The sequence below is a fragment of the Salmo salar genome, chromosome 02 (genome assembly GCF_965601325.2).
Source record: "Salmo salar chromosome 02, fSalSal1, whole genome shotgun sequence".
Lineage (NCBI taxonomy): Eukaryota > Metazoa > Chordata > Actinopteri > Salmoniformes > Salmonidae > Salmo > Salmo salar.
The window spans coordinates 95,993,506-96,015,000 of NC_138292.1; the positions used below are offsets into that span (position 1 = coordinate 95,993,506).

Consider the following 21,495-nt stretch of genomic DNA (forward strand, 5'->3'; position numbering starts at 1 on the left):
GGGCATGTCTTGTGGGGTATGTATGGGTGTCTGAGCTGTGTGCCAGTCGTTAGGACAGACAGCTCGTTGCGTTCAACATGTCAATACCTTTCTCTCATGATGAGATTGTAGACACCTGAATTGATAGTGCAATTTGTTTAGGGCGATTTTTACAGCTAACTAGCTACTTCACATGCTGATATTCACTTTGGGTATTATTGTGTGGATCAATCGATTTTTAATGTATTTTTTTTTACTGCTATGAGTCGACTGTGTTGGTGTGTTGTGCACGTTACATAGGGAGAGGAGAGAGAGAGAGAGAGAGAGAGAGAGAGAGAGAGAGAGAAGAGAGAGAGAGAGAGAGGAGAGAGAGAGAGAGAGTGAGAGGGTCAGAGAAAGAGGGAGGGAGGGAGAGGGGTCAGAGAGAGGTTCGGGTGGGCAGGGGAAGAGGGAGAGGGAGGGTCAGAGAAAGAGGGAGGGAGGGATCGTGAGCGGGGAACGTTATGAACTTTAGTCTGAAAATAAAAATACACTTTTCCCTCAACTGCGTTACCCACTCCAGTCAACAGATGGCGATGTAGGGTCTTGAAGGTGCCAGAGTGACGTATAATATAATGGACGGGAGGCGCTTCTTCAAACACAACAGACACCTCGTTAGCCAGCTGGCCATTACAATAAAGCTCTTTAGAGGTGTTTCGTCTATATTGGCCACTATGTTTTAAACACGATTCTGTCGTGTTTACTTGTTACCTCCCTACATTTAATTTCATATTTACGTTTTGTTGTTTGTTTGCTGGCTGGCTGGTTAAATTAGCAATAGCCTAGCTAGTTAGCTAAAATCCACCGATATGAGTTCACTTAGCTTCTCTCTTGTTAAAGAAGAGAAAGAGGAGGTCTACTGGACGGAGAAAGAAGTTGTTGTGAAAGAGGAGAAGGATGAAGGAGTGAAGGATGTCTCAGTAAAACAAGAAGTAGAAGGTGAGGCTGTTACAATACAAAAACAAGTAGAGGGTGAGGCTGTTACAGTGAAAGAAGAAGAGAAAGACGTTTCAGTTAAAGAAGAGGAAGACGCGTTCAGAGTGAAAGAGGAGGAAGATGTTACAGTAAAAGAAGAGGCGGAAGAGAAAGAGGAGGAAGCAGTTTATGGAGTGAAAGAGGAGGAAGGAAAGATAACTGTCACATCGAAAGACGAGAAGGGAGAAGGAAAGGAGGCAGAGACAGGAGATCAGATTAACACCAGTAAGTACTGATCTTAAAGAACGGAGACACTCTGCAGTTGTTGAACTCATGTGTGATTTTAAAAAGGGGTCGGTCTGAGGTTGTTACAACCATATTTGGACTATAAATTAATGAGATATATATATATGTTTGTAAACAAAGTAAACGTCATCATCATTTTGATGATGTCGTGGATGGTCAATCCATAGCATCCATAGCTCGGTCTGTGAATTCGAGTTACATTTTTCCCCCCGGACCACAGGTCCTAGTCTGTCCATTACCGTCAGCCCCCAGTCCCAACCTCTCCATCTCTACTCCCCCTCCACTCCCCAGAGGCCTGAGATACCCCAGACCCCGGGCCCCAGCTCCAGGCCCATCTCTCTCTGCTCTGGAGGTCCCAACCTCTCCATCTCTCCTCCTTCTACTCCCCAGAGCCTTCAGACCAGCTCTTCTTATTACAACCAAACACAGAGTGCTGATTTATGTCTTCAGCCTCCCATCAGGACTGTGTTCAGTACATAACAGGAAACGGTGCTCTACTGATCAACCAGTTCAGTACATAACAGGAAACGGTGCTCTACTGATCATAAAACCCCCCTAATAGAACAGGAAACGGTGCTCTACTGATCAACCAGTTCAGTACATAAAACCCCCCTAATAGAACAGGAAACGGTGCTCTACTGATCAACCAGTTCAGTACATAAAACCCCCCTAATAGAACAGGAAACGGTGCTCTACTGATCAACCTTTTCAGTACATAAAACCCCCCTAATAGAACAGGAAACGGTGCTCTACTGATCAACCAGTTCAGTACATAAAACCCCCCTAATAGAACAGGAAACGGTGCTCTACTGAACAACCAGTTCAGTACATAAAACCCCCCTAATAGAACAGGAAACGGTGCTCTACTGAACATAAAACCCCCTAATATAACAGGAAACGGTGCTCTACTGATCAACCAGTTCAGTACATAAAACCCCCCTAATAGAACAGGAAACGGTGCTCTACTGATCAACCAGTTCAGTACATAAAACCCCCCTAATAGAACAGGAAACGGTGCTCTACTGAACATAAAACCCCCCTAATAGAACAGGAAACGGTGCTCTACTGAACATAAAACCCCCTAATAGAACAGGAAACGGTGCTCTACTGAACATAAAACCCCCCTAATAGAACAGGAAACGGTGCTCTACTGAACATAACCCCCCCCTAATAGAACAGGAAACGGTGCTCTACTGAACATAAAACCCCCCTAATATAACAGGAAACGGTGCTCTACTGAACAACCAGTTTAGGACATAAAAACCCCCCTAATATAACAGGAAACGGTGCTCTACTGAACATAAAACCCCCCCTAATAGAACAGGAAACGGTGCTCTACTGAACATAAAACCCCCCTAATATAACAGGAAACGGTGCTCTACTGAACATAAAACCCCCCTAATATAACAGGAAACGGTGCTCTACTGAACATAAAACCCCCTAATATAACAGGAAACGGTGCTCTACTGAACATAAAACCCCCCTAATATAACAGGAAACGGTGCTCTACTGAACAACCAGTTCACTACAGGTTGGGTTGTGTGTTCAAAAAGCCCCGTCACCATTTAAATGTGTCACTAAATGCGGATGACTGCAACACTAAACACGGCAGTTACTACAGCGATGTGAAATGACTCAACACTACTAAACACGTCAGCTACTACAGCGATGTGAAATGACTCAACACTACTAAACATGTCAGCTACTACAGCGATGTGAAATGACTCAACACTACTAAACACGGCAGCTACTACAGCGATTTGAAATGACTATTGCAGCTCTGAGACTATTGCAGCTCTGAGAGACTTTTGCAGCTCTAAGAGACTTTTGCAGCTCGGAGAGACTATTGCAGCTCTGAGAGACTATTGCAGCTCTGAGAGACTATTGCAGCTCTGAGAGACTATCGCAGCTCTGAGAGACTATCGCAGCTCCGCGAGACTATCGCAGCTCCGAGAGACTATCGCAGCTCCGAGAGACTATCGCAGCTCCGAGAGACTATCGCAGCTCCGAGAGACTATCGCAGCTCCGAGAGACTATCGCAGCTCCGAGAGACTATCGCAGCTCCGAGAGACTATCGCAGCTCCGAGAGACTATCGCAGCTCTGAGGCTATGAGACTATTATTTACAATTCTGATACCTTCTGGAAACAGAAGTTTGTTTTATAAGGAGGATGGGATCCACCCAGATCGTCTGGTTTCCTGGATCCTTTCACAGCATTGTAAGGCTGCGTTGGAGACAATGACTTGTCAATGACTCAAGCCCAGCTCAGTTAATCTCTACCATTGTGACGCTGAGTCGTCATAATGCTTCAGTAAATGTACATTATCCCAGGGGCGCTGGTAGACACAATGTAAGTAACCTAATTAATGTCCCTCTTACAGCCCTGAATGCCTCTGCTGATCCTATAGCTAGTGTATGCAGTAATCATATGCCTATGAACCAGAGTTATAAAACCTGAGTCAATGTGGAGGCTATATACAGGGGGTACCGGTACAGAGTCAATGTGGAGACTATATACAGGGGGTACCGGTACAGAGTCAATGTGGAGGCTATATACAGGGGGTACCGGTACAGAGTCAATGTGGAGGCTATATACAGGGGGTACCGGTACAGAGTCAATGTGGAGACTATATACAGGGTGTTACGGTACAGAGTCAATGTGGAGGCTATATACAGGGGGTACCGGTACGCTGAGCAGTTGCCATACCAGGCGGTGATGCAACCAGTCAGGATGCTCTCGATGGTGCAGCTGTAGAACTTTTTGTGGGTCTGAGGACCCATGACAAATCTTTTCAGTCTCCTGAGGGGGAATAGGTTTTGTCGTGCCCTCTTCACGACTGTCTTGGTGTGCTTGAACCAAGGAACTGGAAGCTCTCAACCTGCTCTACTACAGCCCCGTCGATGAGAATGGGGGCATGCTCAGTCCTCCTTTTCCTGTAGTCCACAATCATCTCCTTTTGTCTTGATCACGTTGAGGGAAAGGTTGTTGTCCTGGCACCACACGTCCAGGTCTCTGACCTCCTCCCGATAGGCCGTCTCATCATTGTTGGTGATCAGGCCTACCACTGTTGTGTCGTCAGCAACCTTAATGATGGTGTTGGAGTCGTGCCTGGCCATGCAGTCATGAGTGAACAGGGAGTACAGGAGGGGACTGAGCACGCACCCCTGAGGGGCCCTGTGTTGAGGATCAGCATGGCGGATGTGTTGTTACCTACCCTTACCACCTGGGGGGGCGGCCCGTCAGGAAGTCCAGGATCCAGTTGCAGAGGGAGGTGTTTGGTCCCAGGATCCTTAGCTTAGTGATGAGCTTTGAGGGCACTATGGTGTTGAACGCTGAGCTGTAGTCAATGAATAGCATTTTCACATAGGTGTTCCTTTTGTCCAGGTGGGAAAGGGCAGTGTGGAGTGGCAATAGAGATGGCATCATCTGTGGATCTGTTGGGGGCGGTATGCGAATTGGAGTGGGTCTAGGGTTTCTGGGATGATGGTGTTGATGTGAGCCATGACCAGCCTTTCAAAGCATTTCATGGCTACAGACCGTGAGTGCTATGGGTCGGTTGTCATTTAGGCAGGTTACCTTGGTGTTCTCGGGCACAGGGACTATGGTGGTCTGCTGGAAACATGTTGGTGTTACAGACTCAGTCAGGGACAGGTAGAAAATGTCAGTGAAGACACTTGACAATTGGTCAGCGCATGCTCTAAGTACACATCATGGTAATCAGTCTTGTGAATGTTGACCTGTTAAAGGTCTCACTCACATCGGCTGCGGAGAGTGTGATCACACAGTCGTCCGGAACAGCTGATGCACTCAATCATGTTTCAGTATTACTTGCCTCGAAGCAAGCAAAGAAGTAGTTTAGCTCATCTGGTAGGCTCGTGTCACTGGGCAGCTCTCGGCTGTGCTTCCCTTTGTAGTCTGTAATAGTTTGCAAGCCCTGCCACATCCGACGAGCGTCGGAGCCGGTGTAGTACGATTCAAACCTATCTAACAGAACACAGAGGGTGTTCTTTAATGGAAGCCTCTCCAATAAAATCCAGGTAGAATCAGGAGTTCTCCAGGGCAGCTGTCTAGGCCCCTTACTTTTTTCAATCTTTACTAATGATGACACGTCAGTTAAAATTCCAAATGTCCATTTATGTGGATGACTCAACACTATACAGAAAATTAGTTTGTCCTAAATATTTCAAAAACTAAAAGCATTGTATTTTAGACAAATCATTCACTAAACCCTAAACCTCTTAAAATTGAGCAGGTTGAGGAGACTAAACTGCTTGGAGTAACCCTGGATTGTAAACTGTCATGGTCAAAACATGTTGATACAACAGTAGCTAAGATGTGGAGAAGTCTGTGCATAATAAAGCCTTACTCTGCCTTAACAGCACTATCAACAAGGCAGGTCCTACAGGCCCTAGTTTCTACCTTCTTAACAACACTATCAACAAGGCAGGTCCTACAGGCCCTAGTTTCTACCTTCTTAACCTGTGGTGGGCTAGGGGGCAGTATTTTCACGGCCGGATGAAAAACGTACCCAATTTAAACAGGTTACTACTCTGGCCCAGAAACGAGAATATACATATTATTAGTAGATTTGGATAGAAAACACTCTAAAGTTTCTAAAACTGTTTGAATGGTGTCTGTGAGTATAACAGAACTCATATGGCAGGCAAAAACCTGAGAAGATTCCAAGTAGGAAGTGGCCTGTCTGCGATTTTGTAGTTCTCCTTTTGCTTGTCTATCGAAACTACAGTATCCGTGGGGTTATGTTGCACTTTCTAAGGCTTCCATTGGCTCTCTAAAGCCGCCAGAAAGCGGATTGGGGCGTCTCCTGTCTCTGGGCAAAGTATAGTAACTCAGTTTGTCAGTGGTCTGCCTGAGGACAAAGGGAATGGAAATGCGCGTTCACGAGACCTCGCCATTTTTTCTTTTCCTCTTTGAATGAATATAGTATTGTCCGGTTGGAATATTATCGCTATTTTACAAGAAAAATACCATCAAAAATTGATTTTAAACAGCGTTTGACATGCTTCCAAGTACGGTAATGGAACATTTTGAAATTTTTTGTCTCGAAATGCGCTCGCGCATTACCCTTTGGATAGTGACCTGAACGCACGAACAAAACGGGGGTATTTGCACATAACTATGGATTATTTGGAACAAAAACAACATTTGTTGTGGAAGTAGCAGTCCTGGGAGTGCATTCTGACGAAGAACAGCAAAGGTAATCCAATTTTTCTAATAGTAATTCTGAGTTTAGGTGACCCCGAAGTTGGCGGGTGTCAAATTAGCTAGCCGTGATGGCTGAGCTATGTACTCAGAGTATTGCAAAATGTGCTTTCGCTGAAAAGCTATTTTAAAATCTGACACAGCGATTGCATAAAGGAGTTCTGTATCTATAATTCTTAAAATAATTGTTGTGTATTTTGTCAACGTTTATGATGAGTAATTTAGTAAATTCACCGGAAGTTTTGGGTGGGAATGCTAGTTCTGAACATCACATGCTAATGTAAAAAGCTGTTTTTTTATATAAATTTGAACTTGATTGAACAAAACATGCATGTATTGTATAACATAATGTCCTAGGAGTGTCATCTGATGAAGATCATCAAAGGTTAGTGCTGCATTTAGCTGTGTTTTGGGTTTTTGTGACATATATGCTTGCTTGAAAAATGGCTGTGTGGTTATTTGTGTCTATGTACTCTCCTAACATAATCAAATGTTTTGCTTTCACTGTAAAGCCTTTTTGAAATCAGACAATGTGGTTAGATTAACGAGAGTCTTATCTTTCAAATGGTGTAAAATAGTCGTATGTTTGAAATATTGAAATTATTGCATTTTTGAGGTATTTGTATTTCGTGCCACGCGATTCCACTGGCTGTTGAATAGAGTGGGACGCTAACGTCCCACCTAGCCCATAGAAGTTAACAACACTATCAACAAGGCAGGTCCTACAGGCCCTAGTTTATACCTTCTTAACAACACTATCAACAAGGCAGGTCCTACAGGCCCTAGTTTATACCTTCTTAACAGCCCTATCAACAAGGCAGGTCCTACAGGCCCTAGTTTATACCTTCTTAACAGCCCTATCAACAAGGCAGGTCCTACAGGCCCTAGTTTATACCTTCTTAACAGCCCTATCAACAAGGCAGGTCCTACAGGCCCTAGTTTATACCTTCTTAACAGCCCTATCAACAAGGCAGGTCCTACAGGCCCTAGTGTCTACCTTCTTAACAGCACTATCAACAAGGCAGGTCTTACAGGCCCTAGTGTCTACCTTCTTAACAGCACTATCAACAAGGCAGGTCCTACAGGCCCTAGTTTCTACCTTCTTAACAGCACTATCAACAAGGCAGGTCCTACAGGCCCTAGTTTCTACCTTCTTAACAGCACTATCAACAAGGCAGGTCCTACAGGCCCTAGTTTCTACCTTCTTAACAGCACTATCAACAAGGCAGGTCCTACAGGCCCTAGTTTTCTTCAGTCGTCTGGTGCCACAAGAAAGGACTTAGGAAAATTGCAATTGGTTCAGAACAGGGCAGCACGGCTGGCCCTTGGATGTACACAGAGAGCTAACATTAATAATATGCATGTCAATCTCTCCTGGCTCAAAGTGGAGGAGAGATTGACTTCATCACTACTTTTATTTATGAGAGGTATTGACATGTTGAATGCACCGAGCTGTCTGTTTAAACTACTAGCACACAGCTCAGACACCCATGTATACCCCACCAGACATGCCACCAGAGGTCTCTTCACAGTCCCCAAGTCCAGAACAGACTATGGGAGGTGCACAGTACTACATAGAGCCATGACTACATGGAACTCTATTCCACATCAGGTAACTGATGCAGCAGTATAATTGGATTTCTTTTTAAAACAGATACAAAAATACACCTTATGGAACAGCTGGGACTGGGAAGCAACACAAACATAGACATGCATACAAACACACCATAACATATGCACTATACACACATGTACACATGGATTTTGTGTGGTAGTAGAGTAGAGGCCTGAGGACACACACCTAATGTGTTGTGAAATCTGTTATGAATGTATTGTAATGTTTTTAAAATGTATTAACTCCCTTAATTTTGCTGGACCCCAGGAAGAGTAGCTGCTGCCTTGGCAGGAACTAATGGGGATCCATAATAAACCCCAGGAAGATTAGCTGCTGCCTTGGCAGGAACTAATGGGGATCCATAATAAACCCCAGGAAGAGTAGCTGCTGTCTTGGCAGGAACTAATGGGGATCCATAATAAACCCCAGGAAGAGTAGCTGCTGCCTTGACAGGAACTAATGGGGATCCATAATAAACCCCAGGAAGAGTAGCTGCTGCCTTGACAGGAACTAATGGGGATCCATAATAAACCCCAGGAAGAGTAGCTGCTGCCTTGGCAGAAACTAACGGGGATCCATAATAAACCCCAGGAAGAGTAGCTGCTGCCTTGACAGGAACTAATGGGGATCCATAATAAACCCCAGGAAGATTAGCTGCTGCCTTGGCAGGAACTAATGGGGATCCATAATAAACCCCAGGAAGAGTAGCTGCTGCCTTGACAGGAACTAATGGGGATCCATAATAAACCCCAGGAAGAGTAGCTGCTGCCTTGGCAGGAACTAACGGGGATCCATAATAAACCCCAGGAAGAGTAGCTGCTGCCTTGGCAGGAACTAATGGGGATCCATAATAAACCCCAGGAAGAGTAGCTGCTGCCTTGGCAGGAACTAACGGGGATCCATAATAAACCCCAGGAAGAGTAGCTGCTGCCTTGGCAGGAACTAATGGGGATCCATAATAAATACAAATATCACAAATTCGACAGATTAACTTTCAGGCTTGTTTTCTGAAAATTGAAGAAGAATGAGACCTTCCTGTCAGTGGACTGAGGAAGAATGCAGTGCTGGTTTGCGCGCGTGACCGAGTGCGCGCCCTTCGTTGTTTTTCCTTTCTATTGAAGACGCTATTGTCCGGTTGGAATATGATCGATTATTTAGACAATTGACATCCTGAGGATTAATTATAAACATCGTTTGACATGTTTCAACGAACTTCACCGGTACTATTAGGATGTATTTTTCTGCGTGTTTTGACCGCCTTTGAGCCAGTGGATTTCTGAACAAAACGAGCCAACAAAACGGACTTTTTGCGATATAAATTTTTATCGAACAAAACAAACATTTATTGTGTAGCTGGGACTCTTGTGACTGCAACCATATGAAGATCTTCAAAGGTAAGTGATTCATTTATCGCTATTTTCTGACTTTTGTAATTCCTTTACTTGGTTGTAAAATGTTTATGCTTTTGTAAGCGGGGCGCTGTCCTCAGATAATCGCATGGTATTCTTTCGCCGTAAAGCCTTTTTGAAATCTGACAAAGCGGCTGGATTAACAAGAAGTTAATCTTTAAGCCGATGTATAACACTTGTATTTTTTATGAATGTTTATTTCTGTATTTTGAATTTGGCGCTCTGCAATTTCACCGGATGTTGTCGAGGTGGGTCGCTAGCGGAACGCCTGCACCAGAAAGGTTAAATGGATGGACCCTTCCTGGATCGCCCCTTATGATTTCACTTTTAAAGGGGCGTTCTACAGATTTGACTGGTCAAAGTTCAGAAGGTCTGATCCTGTATTATTGACTAATTGATCCATATTTCCTCTGGTTTTATTTCCTCTGGTTTTATTTCCTCTGGTTTTATTTGCTGTGGTTTAGCTGATAATAAAATAATACCAATAATGATATTGTGACCTAAAGTCGTCTGGATCACTGCTGAAGGTTTCAGTTTTCTGTAACTTATTGTCAGAGTAACATCTACTTTACTATAATAATATTGGTGACCTAAAGATGTCTGGATCAGTGCCTAAGGAAAAATAAGTTTGTAAAAGCATTTAAACATTCACTACATTGACTGTCTGACTTTGTTGTTCACACAGGAGAGAGACGGGACTATCGTGGATCCTCTGGGGAGCCTCAACAACAACATGATGCTGACGAGGCAGAGAAGAGTCTCTCCAGATCAGAAAACCTCAAGAAACCTCAGCGGAGATCCACAGGGAGGAAACCTCACCGCTGCTCTGACTGCGGGAAGAGTTTCACCTCTTCAACAGAACTTAAAATACACCACAGAATCCATACAGGAGAGAAACCTTATAGCTGCACTGACTGTTTGAAGGGATTTTCTCAACTAGGGAACCTGACAAAACACAAGTTGACACACACAGGAGAGAAGCCTTACCACTGCTCTGGCTGTGAGAGGACCTTTTCAACATCACAGCGTTTAAAGCTGCACCAGCGAACACACACTGGAGAGAAGCCTTACCACTGCTCAGACTGTGGGAAAAGCTTAACCTCCTCAAGTGAACTGATTATACACCAGAGAACACATACAGGAGAGAGGCCTTATGGCTGTGATCAATGCGGGAAGCGATTCACTCAGTCATCAAACCTGACTGTACACAAGAGAGTACACACTGGAGAGAAGCCTTATCGCTGCTCCAACTGTGGAATGAGCTTTACTACCTCAAGCTATCTGATAACACACCAGAGAACACATACAGGAGAGAAGCCTTATAGCTGTGATCAATGTGGGAAGAGTTTTACTCAGCCAAGTCACCTGATTGTACACCAGAGAATACACACAGGAGAGAAACCTTACCACTGCTCTGACTGTGGGAAGGGTTTTGTTAGATCGTCACATTTAAAATCTCACCAGAGAACACACACAGGAGAGAAGCCTCACCACTGCTCTGAATGTGGGAAGAGTTTTGCCTTATTAGACATACTGATAGTACATCAGAGAACCCACACTGGTGAAAAGCCTTACCGCTGCTCAGACTGTGGGAAGAGATGTACTACCTCAAGTAACCTGATATCACACAAGAGAACCCACACTGGAGAGAAACCTTACCACTGCTCTGACTGCGGGACGAGTTGTTCTACCTCAAGCAACCTGGCAGTACACCAGAGAACACACACTGGAGAAAAGCCTTATAGCTGTGATCAGTGTGAGAAGAGATACTCTCATTCAAGTTCTCTGATTAAACATCAGAAAATACACTCAGGAGATCCACAGAGTGTGGAATGATCTCCAACACCAGACCTGGGTAGTAGAACACAGAGTGTAGAATGACCTCCAACACCAGACCTGGGTAGTAGAACACAGAGTGTAGAATGACCTCCAACACCAGACCTGGGTAGTAGAACACAGAGTGTGGAATGATCTCCAACACCAGACCTGGGTAGTAGAACACAGAGTGTGGAATGATCTCCAACACCAGACCTGGGTAGTAGAACACAGAGTGTAGAATGATCTCCAACACCAGACCTGGGTAGTAGAACACAGAGTGTAGAATGATCTCCAACACCAGACCTGGGTAGTAGAACACAGAGTGTGGAATGATCTCCAACACCAGACCTGGGTAGTAGAACACAGAGTGTAGAATGATCTCCAACACCAGACCTGGGTAGTAGAACACAGAGTGTAGAATGATCTCCAACACCAGACCTGGGTAGTAGAACACAGAGTGTGGAATGATCTCCAACACCAGACCTGGGTAGTAGAACACAGAGTGTGTAATGATCTCCAACACCAGACCTGGGTAGTAGAACACAGTGGCCTCTATCTTGTAAAAACATATTTAGGAAGCTGTGGAAATGGATTTATTCATGTTAATATTAATTAAAACACGTTTATTCTATTATAAACCTTAATGCTTAATATTTTCAAATTTATATTATGTAAGCTTATAACATAAAAATAATTGTAAAAAATATTAAAATGTTTAAAGTATAGTTATTTTTTATTTTTTTTTAAGTGCTAATGTTACTTTCCCCTCAAGCAAAATACTTAAATACATGGAATTCTGTTAAATACATGGAATTCTGTCCTTGGAAACATTGAACTGAACTACTGTTGAATTCCATTCATTCCTCTGGAGGACGTCATGGTAACCAGGGGTTTAATACATAAACATTGAACTGAACTACTGTTGAATTCCATTCATTCCTCTGGAGGACGTCATGGTAACCAGGGGTTTAAAACATAAACATTGAACTGAACTACTGTTGAATTCCATTCATTCCTCTGGAGGACGTCACGGTAACCAGGGGTTTAATACATAAACGGTTGGTACTCAGTCTCATGATACAGTGCCTTGCAAAGTATTCATCCCCCCCATTGGCATTTTTCCTATTTTGTTGCATTACAACCTGCAATTTAAATGGGTTTATATTTGGATTTCATGTAATGGACATACACAAAATAGTCCAAATTGGTGAAGTGAAATGTTAAAAATTATTAAGAAATTATATATTTTTTTTTAAACTGAAAAGTGGTGCGTGCATATGTATTCACCCCCTTTGCTATGAAGCCCCTAAATAAGATCTGGTGCAACCAATTACCTTCAGAAGTCACATAATTAGATTGCACACAGGTGGACTTTATAAGCCGTACACTCCACAGTGCTGGGCTTTACAGAAGACTGGCCAGAAAAAAGCCATTGCTTAAAAAAAAAAAAAATAAGCAAATACATTTGGTGTTCGCCAAAAGGCATGTGGGAGACTCTCCAAACATATGGAAGAAGGTACTCTGGTCAGATGAGACTAAAATTGAACTTTTTGGCCATCAAGAAAAACGATATGTCTGGCGCAAACCCAACAACCCATCACCCCGAGAACACCATCCCCACAGTGAAGCATGGTGGTGGCAGCATCATGCTGTGGAGATGTTTTTCATCGGCAGGGACTGGGAAACTGGTTAGAATTGAAAGAATGATGGATGGTGCTAAATACAGGGTAATTCTTGAGGAAAACCTGTTTCAGTCTTCCAGAGTTGAGACTGGGACAATGACCTTAACTGCTAAAGCAACACTTGAGTGGTTTAAGGGGAAACATTTAAATGTTTTGGAATGGCCTAGTCAAATCCCAGACCTCAATCCACTTGAGAATCTATGGTATGACTTAAAGATTGCTTTACACCAGCGGAACCCATCCCACTTGAAGGAGCTGGAGCAGTTTTGCCTTGAAGAATGGGCAAAAATCCCAGTGGTTAGATGTGCCAAGCTTATAGAGACATACCCCAAGAGGCTTGCAGCTGTAATTGCTGCAAAAGGTGGCTCTACAAAGTATTGACTTTGGGAGGGTGAATAGTTATGCACGCTCAATTTTTCTGTTTTTTTTGTCTTATTTCTTGTTTGTTTCACAATAAATAAATAAAAAATCATCTTCAAAGTGGTAGGCATGTTGTGTAAATCAAGTGATACCACCCCCCCAAAATGTATTTTAATTCCAGGTTGTAAGGCAACAAAATAGGAAAAATGTCAAGGGGGATAAATACTTTCGCAAGCCACTGTAGCTTGTATGTTATTTCATGATATCAACTGAATAATGTTGAATGTTTCTATCAATGTTTATTTTGTATTTCATCAATAAACTGATTGATTTATAGTTTCATTATATTTTTTTGGGGGGGGTGAAATCAACCTCACGTCTTGTTGGGGGGAAACAAGATATAATTGTGTTTTTATCAGGTGTCATTGGGTGACCTTTTCTGTCTCTGTTCACTGGTAAAAACCCATTTTTTCCACTTTTAGAGAGGGTGGAGCATCTGCTAAATGACTTCATTGTAAAATGGGGGAGATGAGAAACAGGAAGAGGTTAGATTGAGGACTATGTGGTAAATGGGGAAGGAGAGATGAGAAACAGGAAGTGGTTAGATTGAGGACTATGTGGTAAATGGGGGAGGGGAGACGAGAAACAGGAAGTGGTTAGATTGAGGACTAGATGGTAAATGGGGGAGGGGAGAAACAGGAAGAGGTTAGATTGAGACAAGCTGACCTCAGAGATACAACAGGACAACTTGATCTGACTATACAGACTGACAGACTACAGACTGACAGACTACAGACTACAGACTGCAGACTGACAGACTACAGACTGACAGACAGGCTACAGACTGACAGACTACATTTTAGTCACTTAGCAGACGCTCTTTTCCAGAGCGACTTACAGTAGTGAATGCATACATTTCATGTCATGCATTTAAAAAAAAATGTACTACAGACTGACAGACTACAGACTGACAGACTACAGACTAACAGACTGGCAGACTACAGACTGACAGACTACAGACTGAAAGACTACAGACTTACAGACTGACAGACTACAGACTGACAGACTACAGACTGACAGACTGACAGACTACAGACTGGCAGACTACAGACTGACAGACTACAGACTGACTACAGACTGGCAGACTACAGACTGACAAGACTACAGACTGACAGACTACAGACTGGCAGACTGACAGACTACAGACTGAAAGACTACAGACTGACAGACTGACAGACTGACAGACTACAGACTGACAGACTGACAGACTACAGACTGGCAGACTGACAGACTAACAGACTGACAGACTGACAGACTACAGACTAACAGACTACAGACTGGCAGACTACAGACTGACAGACTACAGACTGACAGACTACAGACTGACAGACTACAGACTGACAGACTGACAGACTACAGACTGACAGACTGACATACTACAGACTGACAGACTGACAGACTACAGACTGACAGACTACAGACTGGCAGACTGACAGACTACAGACTGCAGACTGACAGACTACAGACTGCAGACTGACAGACTACAGACTGACAGACTACATTTACATTTTAGTCACTTAGCAGACGCTCTTTTCCAGAGCGACTTACATTAGTGAATGCATACATTTCATGTCATGCATTTAAAAAAAATTGTACTACAGACTGACAGACTACAGACTGACAGACTACAGACTAACAGACTGCCAGACTACAGACTGACAGACTACAGACTGACAGACTGACAGACTACAGCCTACAGACTGACAGACTGACAGACTGACAGACTACAGCCTACAGACTGACAGACTACAGACTGACAGACTACAGACTGACAGACTACAGACTGGCAGACTGACAGACTACAGACTGACAGACTACAGACTGAAAGACTACAGACTTACAGACTACAGACTGACAGACTACAGACTGACAGACTGACAGACTACAGACTGGCAGACTGACAGACTACAGACTGACAGACTACAGACTGACAGACTACAGACTGACTACAACCTGGCAGACTACAGACTGACAGACTACAGACTGACAGACTACAGACTGGCAGACTGACAGACTACAGACTACAGACTACAGACTGACAGACTACAGACTGACAGACTGACAGACTACAGACTGACAGACTACAGACTGACAGACTGACAGACTGACAGACTGACAGACTGACAGACTACAGACTGGCAGACTACAGACTGACAGACTACAGACTGACAGACTGACAGACTACAGACTGACATACTACAGACTGACATACTACAGACTGACAGACTGACAGACTACAGACTGACAGACTACAGACTGGCAGACTGACAGACTACAGACTGACAGACTACAGACTGGCAGACTGACAGACTAACAGACTGACAGACTGACAGACTACAGACTGACAGACTACAGACTGGCAGACTACAGACTGACAGACTACAGACTGACAGTCTACAGACTACAGACTGACAGACTACAGACTGACAGACTGACAGACTACAGACTGACAGACTGACATACTACAGACTGACAGACTACAGACTGACAGACTACAGACTGGCAGACTGACAGACTACAGACTGACAGACTGACAGACTACAGACTGACAGACTGACAGACTACAGACTGACAGACTACAGACTGACAGACTACAGACTGACAGACTACAGACTACAGACTGACAGACTACAGACTGACAGACTACAGACTACAGACTGACAGACTACAGAGACAAGCTGACCTCAGAGATACAACAAGACAACTTGATCTGAACGTTGTGAAGGAACCGTAATTTTTTTCACACAGTGGAAACCTGACAGAGAGACTGGATACCTCTCTACAACAGTATGTAACATTACAGCCTGGTCTCATAGACCTGATAGAGGAGAGACTGGATACCTCTCTACAACGGTATGTAACATTACAGCCTGGTCTCATAGACCTGATAGAGGAGAGACTGGATACCTCTCTACAACGGTATGTAACATTACAGCCTGGTCTCATAGACCTGATAGACCTGTTAGAGGAGAGACTGGACACCTCTCTACAACGGATCACGTTAGTTGAGCTAAACAGATTACAGTTTAATTAAAAAGGGCTCAGGATCAGATCAACCCAGACCCTGGAACAGCAGACCCTGGATCAGATCAACCCAGAGCCTGGATCAGATCAAACCAGACCCTGGAACAGATCAACCCAGACCCTGGATCAGATCAACCCAGACCCTGGAACAGCAGACCCTGGATCAGATCAACCCAGACCCTGGAACAGCAGACCCTGGATCAGATCAACCCAGACCCTGGAACAGCAGACCCTGGATCAGATCAACCCAGACCCTGGATCAGATCAACCCAGACCCTGGAACAGCAGACCCTGGATCAGATCAACCCAGACCCTGGATCAGATTAACCCAGACCCTGGAACAGCAGACCCTGGATCAGATTAACCCAGACCCTGGAACGGCAGACCCTGGATCAGATCAACCCAGACCCTGGAACGGCAGACCCTGGATCAGATCAACCCAGACCCTGGAACGGCAGACCCTGGATCAGATTAACCCAGACCCTGGATCAGATCAACCCAGACCCTGGAACAGCAGACCCTGGATCAGATCAACCCAGACCCTGGAACGGCAGACCCTGGATCAGATCAACCCAGACCCTGGAACGGCAGACCCTGGATCAGATTAACCCAGACCCTGGATCAGATCAACCCAGACCCTGGAACAGCAGACCCTGGATCAGATCAACCCAGACCCTGGAACGGCAGACCCTGGATAAGATCAACCCTGAAACGGCAGACCCTGGATCAGATCAACCCAGACCCTGGAACGGCAGACCCTGGATCAGATCAACCCAGACCCTGGAACAGCAGACCCTGGATCAGATCAACCCAGACGCTGGAACAACAGACCCTGGAACAGATCAACCCAGACCCTGGAACGGCAGACCCTGGATCAGATCAACCCAGACCCTGGAACGGCAGACCCTGGATCAGATCAACCCAGATCCTGGAACGGCAGACCCTGGATCAGATTAACCCAGACCCTGGAACAGATCAACCCAGACCCTGGAACAGCAGAGCCAGGATCAGATCAACCCAGACCCTGGAGCGGCAGACCCTGGATCAGATCAACCCAGACCCTGGAACGGCAGACCCTGGATCAGATTAACCCAGACCCTGGAACAGATCAACCCAGACCCTGGAACGGCAGACCCTGGATCAGATTAACCCAGACCCTGGATCAGATCAACCCAGACCCTGGAACAGATCAACCCAGACCCTGGATCAGATCAACCCAGACCCTGGATCAGATCAACCCAGACCCTGGAACAGATCAACCCAGACCCTGGAACAGCAGACCCTGGATCAGATCAACCCAGACCCTGGAACAGCAGACCCTGGATCAGATCAACCCAGACCCTGGAACAGCAGACCCTGGATCAGATCAACCCAGACCCTGGAACAACAGACCCTGGAACAGCAGACCCAGGATCAGATCAACCCAGACCCAGGATCAGATCAACCCAGACCCTGGATCAGATCAACCCAGACCCTGGAACGGCAGACCCTGGATCAGATTAACCCAGACCCTGGAACAGATCAACCCAGACCCTGGAACAGCAGACCCTGGATCAGATCAACCCAGACCCTGGAACGGCAGACCCTGGATCAGATTAACCCAGACCCTGGATCAGATCAACCCAGACCCTGGAACGGCAGACCCTGGATCAGATTAACCCAGACCCTGGAACAGCAGACCCTGGATCAGATCAACCCAGACCCTGGAACAGATCAACCCAGACCCTGGATCAGATCAACCCAGACCCTGGATCAGATCAACCCAGACCCTGGAACAGCAGACCCTGGATCAGATCAACCCAGACCCTGGAACGGCAGACCCAGGATCAGATTAACCCAGCATACACACTGTGTTGCTCCATGGTAGAGTTGGTGGAACGGCAGATCTAGGATCAGATCAACCCAGGGATATAGCAAATGCTTTTGAGTTGTGCTCAATCCAGAAATAATCTCGAGGCCTCTACATTTCTTGCGTTTTTTTTACAATGATTTCACATGATGTGCCTATTTCACATGTTGCATACCAACTGACATACATCTAGTCTATGAGACCAGGCTGTAATGTTACATACCAAATTACATACATCTAGTCTATGAGACCAGCCTGTAATGTTGCATACCAACGTACATACATCTTGTCTATGAGACCAGGCTGTAATGTTACATACCAACTTACATACGTCTTGTCTATGAGACCAGGCTGTAATGTTACATACCAACTTACATACGTCTAGTCTATGAGACCAGGTTCCTCCGTTCGCCCTAAGTGCAGCACCTCCCAGCTCCATGGGCATTGCAGCGGTGGTGCTGGGGGATGGAACCCGACAGACCCCGATCTGGACGTCCGCGGGTAGCCAGCAGGTTATCCAACCGAATGGACATGTCCACCAGCTGGTCAAAGGTGATTGTGGTGTCCCTGCAGGCCAACTCCCTACGGACGTCCTCACGCAAACTACAACGGTAGTGATCGATCAGGGCCCTGTCGTTCCATCCAGCGCTGGCGGCCAGGGTCCTAAAGTCCAACGCAAACTCCTGCGCGCTCCTCGTCCCCTGCCTAAGGTGAAAAAGCCGTTCACCCGCCGCTCTACCCTCAGGTGGGTGGTCGAAAACTGCCCGGAAGCGGCGGGTGAACTCCTCGAATTGGTCCAACACTGCTCCTCCTTCCCCCCCATACGGCGTTGGCCCACTCCAGGGCTTTCCCTGAGAGGCAGGAGGCAATGGCGGACACGCTCTCACGGCCCGAGGGAGCCGGGTGGACGGGTGCCAGGTAAGGCTCCAGCTGGAACCCCTGACATCCCGAAGCCGTTCCATCATACTCCCTCGGAAGAGCGAGCCGAATCCCACTGGAACCAGTTGGAAGAGGGGTGGGTAGTGATGCCATTGGTGGTGTAGGTCGGAGGCACTGGAGACACTCCTCTTCTCTCCCAGCGATCCATCGTCTACAGGACGCGATCCATGGTGGTGCCGAGATATGTCCAACATGGCCGCATGCTGCTGGACGCGCTCCTTGACCCCTAATACAGGGTTGTCTGCTCCTGCTGACTCCATATCCTAAACGGTGCGGGATTCTGTCAGAATGGTGGGTGTAGCTGGTGGTATGCAGTCAGGCGCAGGAGAGCAGAGAATTGGGAGTAACGTAACTTTACTCAGAATAATGAATGGTGCCAGGTATAACACTACACTTGCCCAAACACACGAACACACGAACATCAACTTTTACACACGGGGCAAGAAACAGCACCCGTCGAAATAACCAGTCACCAACATTTACCGAACATGACATAAAACAATCCAGCACAACACCATGGGGGAAACAGAGGGTTAAATACATGAACAATAATTAGGGTAATGAAAAACAGGTGTGTAGAAACAAAGACAAAACAAATGGAAAATGAAAAGTGGATCGGCGATGGCTAGTAGACCGGCGACGCCGAGCGCCGCCCGAACAAGGAGAGGAACCGACTTCGGCTGAAGTCGTGACAGGGCTATTTACAGATGGACTATGTACAGGTGCAGTGATCTGTGAGCTGCTCTGACAGCTGGTGCTTAAAGATATAATATATATATGAATATATATATATAAAGACTTCTATAAGGGCAAGACCCAGGTGCAGATTGTTCAAGTCTCTGATATTTATTATAATCGAAGAGGGCAAAAGGTCATAACCAGGTCAGAGTCCAGGAGGTACAGAGTGGCAGGCAGGCTGGAGGTCAGGGCAAGCAAGAGACAGATCGTGGACAGGCAACAGGTCATAACCAGGTCAGAGTCCAGGAGGTACAGAGTGGCAGGCAGGCTCGAGGTCAGGCCAGGCAAGGGTCAAAAGCAGGAGGACTAGAAAAACAGCAATAAGGACAAACAGGCGCACGGAAAACCACACTGGTTGACAAGACAAGACGAACTGGCAAACAGGGAACACAGGAATAAGTACCCAGGGACAAATGGGGAAACAGGTGACACCTGTGATATCACAGAGCCTTCACCTACAGAGAGATGAACCTGGAGAAGAGTCCTCTCAGCCAGCTGGACCTACAGAGAGATGAACCTGGAGAAGAGTCCCCTCAGCCAGCTGGACCTACAGAGAGATGAACCTAGAGAAGAGTCCCCTCAGCCAGCTGGACCTACAGAGAGATGAACCTGGAGAAGAGTCCCCTCAGCCAGCTGGACCTACAGAGAGATGAACCTGGAGAAGAGTCCCCTCAGCCAGCTGGACCTACAGTGAGATGAACCTGGAGAAGAGTCCCCTCAGCCAGCTGGACCTACAGAGAGATGAACCTGGAGAAGAGTCCCCTCAGCCAGCTGGACCTACATAGAGATGAACCTGGAGAAGAGTCCTCTCAGCCAGCTGGACCTACAGAGAGATGAACCTAGAGAAGCTGGTTCTATTGCTCTGTTCACAAACACAAACAGACCTCACAGAGCCCTCACCTACAGAGAGATTAACCTGGAGAAGAGGCCTCTCAGCCAGCTGGTCCCAGTGCTCTGTTCACAAACACAAACAGACTCCACAGAGCCTTCACCTACAGAGAGATTAACCTGGAGAAGAGTCCCGTCAGCCAGCTGGACCTACAGAGAGATGAACCTGGAGAAGTGTCCTCTCAGCCAGCTGGTTCTGGGGCTCTGTTCACAAACACAAACAGACTCCACAGAGCCCTCACCTACAGAGAGATGAACCTGGAGAAGAGTCCTCTCAGCCCACTGGTTCTAGTGCTCTGTTCACAAATACAACACACACAATGCCCCAGGATAGCAGCACATTTAGACCCAACCAAATTATGAGAAAAGCAAAAAATATAACTATTTGATACATTGGAAAGAATTAACCAAAAAGGGAAATTTGGTTATTATTTGTCCCTAAACAGAGAGTACAAAATTAAGGAAATGTAAGGAAATGTAAGGAAATCCTTGACTATGTGCCTCACTGCCCACAAACTGAGGTCAGAAACCGAGCTGCACTTCCTAACCCACATTAGAGATACATATTTCCCACAAATCACAGACCCACAAAGATTTTTTAAATTTTTTTAAATCAAACATTGATGAACTCCCATATCTATTAGGTGAAA

The 21,495-nt window shown here is 45.7% G+C and overlaps 1 protein-coding gene across 1 annotated transcript; it reads left to right on the top strand.

Annotated features, from left to right (window-relative positions):
• The first annotated feature begins 606 nt into the window (after positions 1-606).
• Positions 607-13,683, top strand: LOC106592020 (uncharacterized). The gene is made up of 2 exons (XM_045712167.2): positions 607-1,218; positions 10,173-13,683. The coding sequence occupies exons 1-2, from the start codon at positions 828-830 to the stop codon at positions 11,321-11,323; spliced, it is 1,542 nt and encodes a 513-aa protein (XP_045568123.1). The 5' UTR covers positions 607-827; the 3' UTR covers positions 11,324-13,683.
• The last annotated feature ends 7,812 nt before the right edge of the window (positions 13,684-21,495 follow it).